This window comes from Gavialis gangeticus, unplaced genomic scaffold, assembly GCF_001723915.1.
Source record: "Gavialis gangeticus isolate Ggan-Ray unplaced genomic scaffold, GavGan_comp1, whole genome shotgun sequence".
Lineage (NCBI taxonomy): Eukaryota > Metazoa > Chordata > Crocodylia > Gavialidae > Gavialis > Gavialis gangeticus.
The window spans coordinates 135,543,498-135,549,346 of NW_017728992.1; the positions used below are offsets into that span (position 1 = coordinate 135,543,498).

General features: G+C 41.1%; 1 protein-coding gene across 3 annotated transcripts in view; it reads right to left on the reverse strand.

Moving 5' to 3' along the window:
• The window catches only part of UBE2W (ubiquitin conjugating enzyme E2 W (putative)), a 104,715-nt gene that overhangs the window by 15,404 nt on the left and 83,462 nt on the right, over nucleotides 1–5,849 (reverse strand). For all 3 annotated transcript variants that reach the window (XM_019527810.1, XM_019527808.1, XM_019527811.1), the window contains exon 5: nucleotides 3,369–3,444. In XM_019527810.1, the coding sequence (XP_019383355.1) occupies nucleotides 3,369–3,444 (76 nt within the window). The remainder of the gene's footprint in view (nucleotides 1–3,368; nucleotides 3,445–5,849) is intronic.

Here is a 5,849-nt window from a genome sequence, read left to right on the forward strand (position 1 = left end):
GCTTTTTACTGCTCTCAAGGATAGCCAACAAAAACTGTAACTGCCAAAATACAAGACAAAGAATAGGCTGACATTGTAATGCCAAGATCTTTCATCTGAAAGCAAACTCGCATCAAATCTATACATACATTGAACCTTTAATTTTATTTTCCTGTTCATAGCAGATTATTTTTATAGCTGTTTTGCATAATGAGTTAATGGGAGCAAACTAGCCTTCAGACTAGTGTCTTGGTTCCCAATATGCCAAAAATCAGTCAAAAACCATTCACTTTACATACCAGAGCCTATGTAGATACATGCATGAAAGTGGACTTACGTTAAAAACAATTGGAGCATTTTTAGATGAGATTTAGCAGTTGCCTGGTAATCTAAAGGACACTGTAAAAACACTCAAAGCAAAGGCCAATTTCTTTTTCAGATTTTGTACGTTTTCCTGACAATTTCCCCATGCTACTACAAATATTTTTTCCTGAAAAACTTCTCTCAGTTATAAACTAGCTTTCAGATATCATCCTACAGTGAAGTCATTCATATTCAATGTCAGCCTGTAGCCAAATCACTAATCACCTCAAAACCTGCAGCAGCACTTCACTGCAATTTAACTAAAAACATGTGTCCTGCAACAAAAAATAAATTGATCAGAATATAGTTGGTTCACTGGTTATTTCTAATGCACCTATCACTCTAGCATCTGGCAACAGAAAAAACAAGAGCCAACTTTATCAATATTTATCTTTTTTTCCTAAATTTAGAAGTTGGTATTTTAAATTAAATGCACCCCATGCTAATCTCTCTCTGCTCCAGCCTGTTTGCAAAGTGTTATGTCCTGCATACGACTATATGGTTAGGAGAACTCGTATCAAAAAGGAGAACTAGAATGCATCATCACCAAGACCGGTTAGATGGACGTAAGAGGAGAAGGGTGAACATCTAAGCCATCTACAGACAGTCACAGGTAAAGTACTTCTAGGAAAACCAGCAGCGGTATTGTTTGAGAACAAATACCCATTTCCTGTTTAATAGGGACAAGATCAGGGGAAAGGATCAAGTCTTTCATGACAGTGATGTTTTTAGAAGCAAGGCAAGCTTGGTAACAGCTTTTATTCAACCAACTCTATTGCTTTTAGTATATTTTGTGGGCCATCACAGCTACAATGCCACTTTGACCCTACTATTATTGAATTTTTTTCCCCTTGGTATTTAGAACAAACTTCGAGGGCTGAGATAGGGGAAGGGCAGATTTAAAAGATGGCCATAATGCCTACCTGTCAGTCTAATAGCTTTACTGGATTATTAGCCCTGACATGCTTTTCACTTCTCACTGAACTCCTTACTGGCTTTCAGAGAGCCACCTTCACCCCCTTTCTGGAAAAGAGGAAAAATGTTTCTGCCCCTCCAACAAGAATATGGGAAGAATATGCCCCTCTCTTCAAAACAGCAGGCTGTAACAACCTAACAAAGAATATAAGGTTGAGGACAGCTCTTCTGCAGGAAGCAGAAAAAAATCAGTTCTCAAAATAGGTCTCAATTTCTGCTATCCAGCAGGTCTTCAGGGGGAAAGACAGTAAAGGACCACTGAGAACATAATGATTTGCCCTCTCATCTGTAATCTATCTTAACCTATACTTATCTGATTTTATACTAGTATTCTTTTGTACAATTTTGCTTTCAATCAGAAAGCAGTGGTTTGGTAAATGATCCATACTGTAAAAAAAAGTGTCCAGTGACTACCTGAATGGAAGTAGAACCTTTTTAACTATGATACAAATATCAGCCACCAACTTCCAGAAACTGATGACCACATTGATTTTTATATTTAGAATATTCCTGGTAATCATACAAAATGTTAGTCATTCTTCTATACTCAGATAATCACATTTAATTTCCTATTTACATTTTCATCCTTCCCTGAATTTCCTACTTTGAAGAAAACTAGAATAGCACCAGAAACTTGCTACTGTATACAGACTTCAGGGCTAAATCATACAGAAAAGTATTTTATTTATTCCACAACCAATCAGGATTGATATTACAGCCAATGAGAGCACAAAAGTGGTTGCCATTCAAAAATGAAAAGTCTTCTTTGAAGATTACTATCAAGAGGAAATAAGACAAGAAACTCAGTCAAGAAAAACATTCTTCAGAAGTAGCCAAAGGAGGATTAAAAAAAACCAAAATGAACAAAAAACCAACCTAGAATCAAAATCAAAGAAGGATTGCAAACATGTTACAGAAGTTGAAGTATAGAAAAGAAAGAGGAAACAATTACTCAAAAAGTTTTAAGCCATCATATAAGCTTGCGCATAACAGGACTTGCTCTACTTAAGTTAAAATTTTGGAAGTGAAAATAAGGTAATGTACATTCCAAGTGATTAACAGATTAAAGTGACCTAAATCTCTCTTAGCATCTATCTGATACGTTCTTACTAGGACTAAATTAATATCTAAAGTCAACTATATAGTAAAATATTTTTTAACCAAAAAGTATTTTGAACCAAAGACACTTTAGTTTGGGAGTCAGCTACTCCACACTTCGTGCACTTACTCAGGATATACAGCAACATTTCCATTGCCAAGGAAGAAAAATCATCTACAGCCCACAGACTGGATCCAGCCCATGAACAAACTAAATCTAGCAGCACACTGCAACCACAGCAACAGAGGAGTTATCTGTAGGGTCGTAGCACCTGCATTTATCTATTTCCTCCACAAAGTGTGCTGATTGCTGGGGAGAGGAGACCCCCAGAGGGGACTGGATAGCAGAGAACAGCCTGTGGTGGCAAAATGTTGCCAACCCCTGATCCAGAACTCCTCATTTTAAAATTAGAGAACAGAGGTATTAGATGTGTTTTATCAATAAAACATCTGTTGTATTTAACAGATCAGTTCTGTATTAAGCTAGCTTGCTGTAGTAAGTTTATTTCAGCAACCTATTTCTCCCTCAGAGTTTACACTCATCAAGAACTGCTATAGCTCACCAAATTTTACATGAAATTGTTCCGAAACTTCAAAGGACAATAATACCTTTTTCTTTTGTGTGTTTCTTACACTTTCTTTTAATCTGAACAAACAGCTAAATATATTGCTTATAAAAATTTGCAATGGTAGGTATCACAATAGATTATTGTAAGAGATTTTTCTAAGCCGTAACAACTGTTTAATCTCCTGGTGGACCACATCTTTTTTTCCCTAATAAATTTTATTCACTCATGCTCCTTTAGAATACTTATATTCCATGTTACAGGAGAATTTTTAAGTTCCAAATTCATTAAGTGTTTAAAATCATGGACTCCTTTAAATTTTGTTACATATCATTTGTACTCATCCTGAAAGTTGTCCGTAGCTCCTGCTCTAAGTGAAATACTTACCATGATACCACCATTTTGTTTTCTTTGGATTCTTGTTACATGTTCTTACATAAAATGAATTATCTGGAGGTCGCCTCTACAATATAAAAAATAATATATCAGCATCTAATATTTGATCATCTTTTTAAGTAAGCCTTTACTTTCAAAGATGCCATACGAATCAAGTAAAATGCATTAATAGATAGGGTCAGGTCCTGCCTACACTGGTTAGAAAATTCACTTTAGCACATTGTCAGCAAAAAATATTTTAAAGTAGAATAACTCAGTTAAAGCAATAGTACCTGCAAATGCTTTAGAAAGCTTCAGACAGAAAACTAAACACACATAGTCATTAACAAATATAAACTGAACCTTAAACCACTGCCAATTTAAAACACTTTTTGCAGTTTGGCTTCATTGCATCTCAGTGATAGCTTCCAGTTCAAGTCTACAGAAAGTCTCTTGTAGATTGGGAAAGTTGACCAGATGGAGTGAAATTAGGTCTTCATGTGTGAAGACTTGTAGCTCATCAACATTAGGGGTCGGACTAGATGATCTACTCAGGTCCCTTCCGACCCTAGTAACTATGAAACTATGAAATATAGGTAGGATAGTACTTAATAAATAGTAATTTAAAAGGAAAAAAAAAGTCACTGGATGATCCAAGTTAAGGCATAAAAGTTACAGAAATAATCAAAAACAGCTTCTTTTATATGACAAAAGCTACATTTTCTGGTGATTGGCTAATAAAATAAATGGACCCATTTGGCAAAACAGAACTATAAAAGAGTTGCCTTTTGTAAACTAACTCCAAATCAAATTTTAAGTTCTATGTATAAGATTTGTTAGTGATAAAAATGGGCTGTGTACAGACATTTAGGGAGGTCAGGAGGTGGTTAGATCAAGGGTGGGTAAAATACAGCCCACACACCAGATCCACCCTGCCATGTCATTCTATCTGACTTGTGGGGCCCCTAAAAACTTTAGACAATTAGTATTTATCTGCTCCTGGCTGCCTGTCAAAGATGACAGGAGCCAGGGGAAGTAGGACCCAGGAGAAGCTGGTGGCAGGACCCTGCAGCAAAGACCCCCCCCCCCCCCACACACACACCCAGAAGCTTCTGCCTAGCAGAAGGCTTCTGGCCTGGGACCCTGGGGCTGTTCCCCCACCTCCCTCCACCAGAAAGGGAAACTCAGATAAAAGTGTGGCGGTGGGGAGAGGACCACAGAATTGCCACAATCCTTGGGGTCGAGCCAGGCCATCTCCTGCTGCGTCTTGTGGTCGTGGCCATGCAGTCAGGAACCATGTGGTGCCAGAGCACTGCAGCAGGCAGGGAGTGGTGAAAGCAACAGGGCCAACAGGGGCCCAGAGCAGGCTGGCAGGTGCTCTATGGAACCAAGCCGGGCTGTAACAGCAGGGAGAAGGGGGAGTTGGCCCAGCTCCATAGAGCCCCTGCCAGCCTGCGCCATCTTCCAGATGCCCCGCCCTGGGCCCCATGCTCCCGCCTAGCTGTTATTGTGCTCCAATGCACCCACTCACTGCCACTCCCCCCTCCCTGCAGCTACCATTTCCAAGCTTTCCTGCCCACCAGCTGCATCACTGGACAGTGGAACCCCATGCTGGTACCCCAGAGCCAGGAGCAGGAGGGGTGTGAGTGTAAGTGTGAGAGAGATAGAGAGAGAGTTTGTAGGGCAAGTCCCACATGTACATCCCACTATACACATGCACCCACACCCCCCCTTGCACTGCCATACATGCGGAGCCCCATACCCACATCCAGCCACCTTCCCCCACACAGAACTCCCCACAAACCCCATACCCAGCCACACGCTTCCTCACCCCATACCTACCCACTGCCCCCACAAGCCTGCTAGACACACCCACCCTCCCCCACATACCCACAGCCCCCTACACAAACCTATACCCACTCCCTTATTCCCCGTAACCCTCAATATACAAAAGTAACACTTCATTTTAAGCTATTGTGCAATCACCTCTATGTACACTACACAAATGCATGTAAATCAGGACAAAAATATTTTAAATCAAAATTAATAAATATTGCAGATCAGGGGTCGGCAACCCCTGGCACACGTGCTGAGCGTGGCACATGAGGCCATTTTGCTTAGCACTGCAAGCAGTGGGCAGGCTGCAAACAGCTGTGCCGGGCTCCACAGCTCTAACATCAGCTCCGAGCTGGCAGCGACTGCACGGGCACCTTGGGGTGGACAGCAGGGATTAACAGGTCTCACAGGGTCCATAAGAGAGCGTGGGGAGTTGACCCCAACCCCCTCATCCCCAGACAGACAATCCCCCCGGTGAATCCACTCTCCCATCCCTCCCACCCCTTCCCCCACTGACTTACTTACTCAGATCTCACCATAAACAAACACTGATAAAAGTGGGACAGGGAGCAGCTTGCAAGATGGGGTGTTTGGAGGGCTGGGGGATGGACAGTGTATGTGGGAGGGTGTGGGTGTGTTTGGGGGTATGGTGGGGTG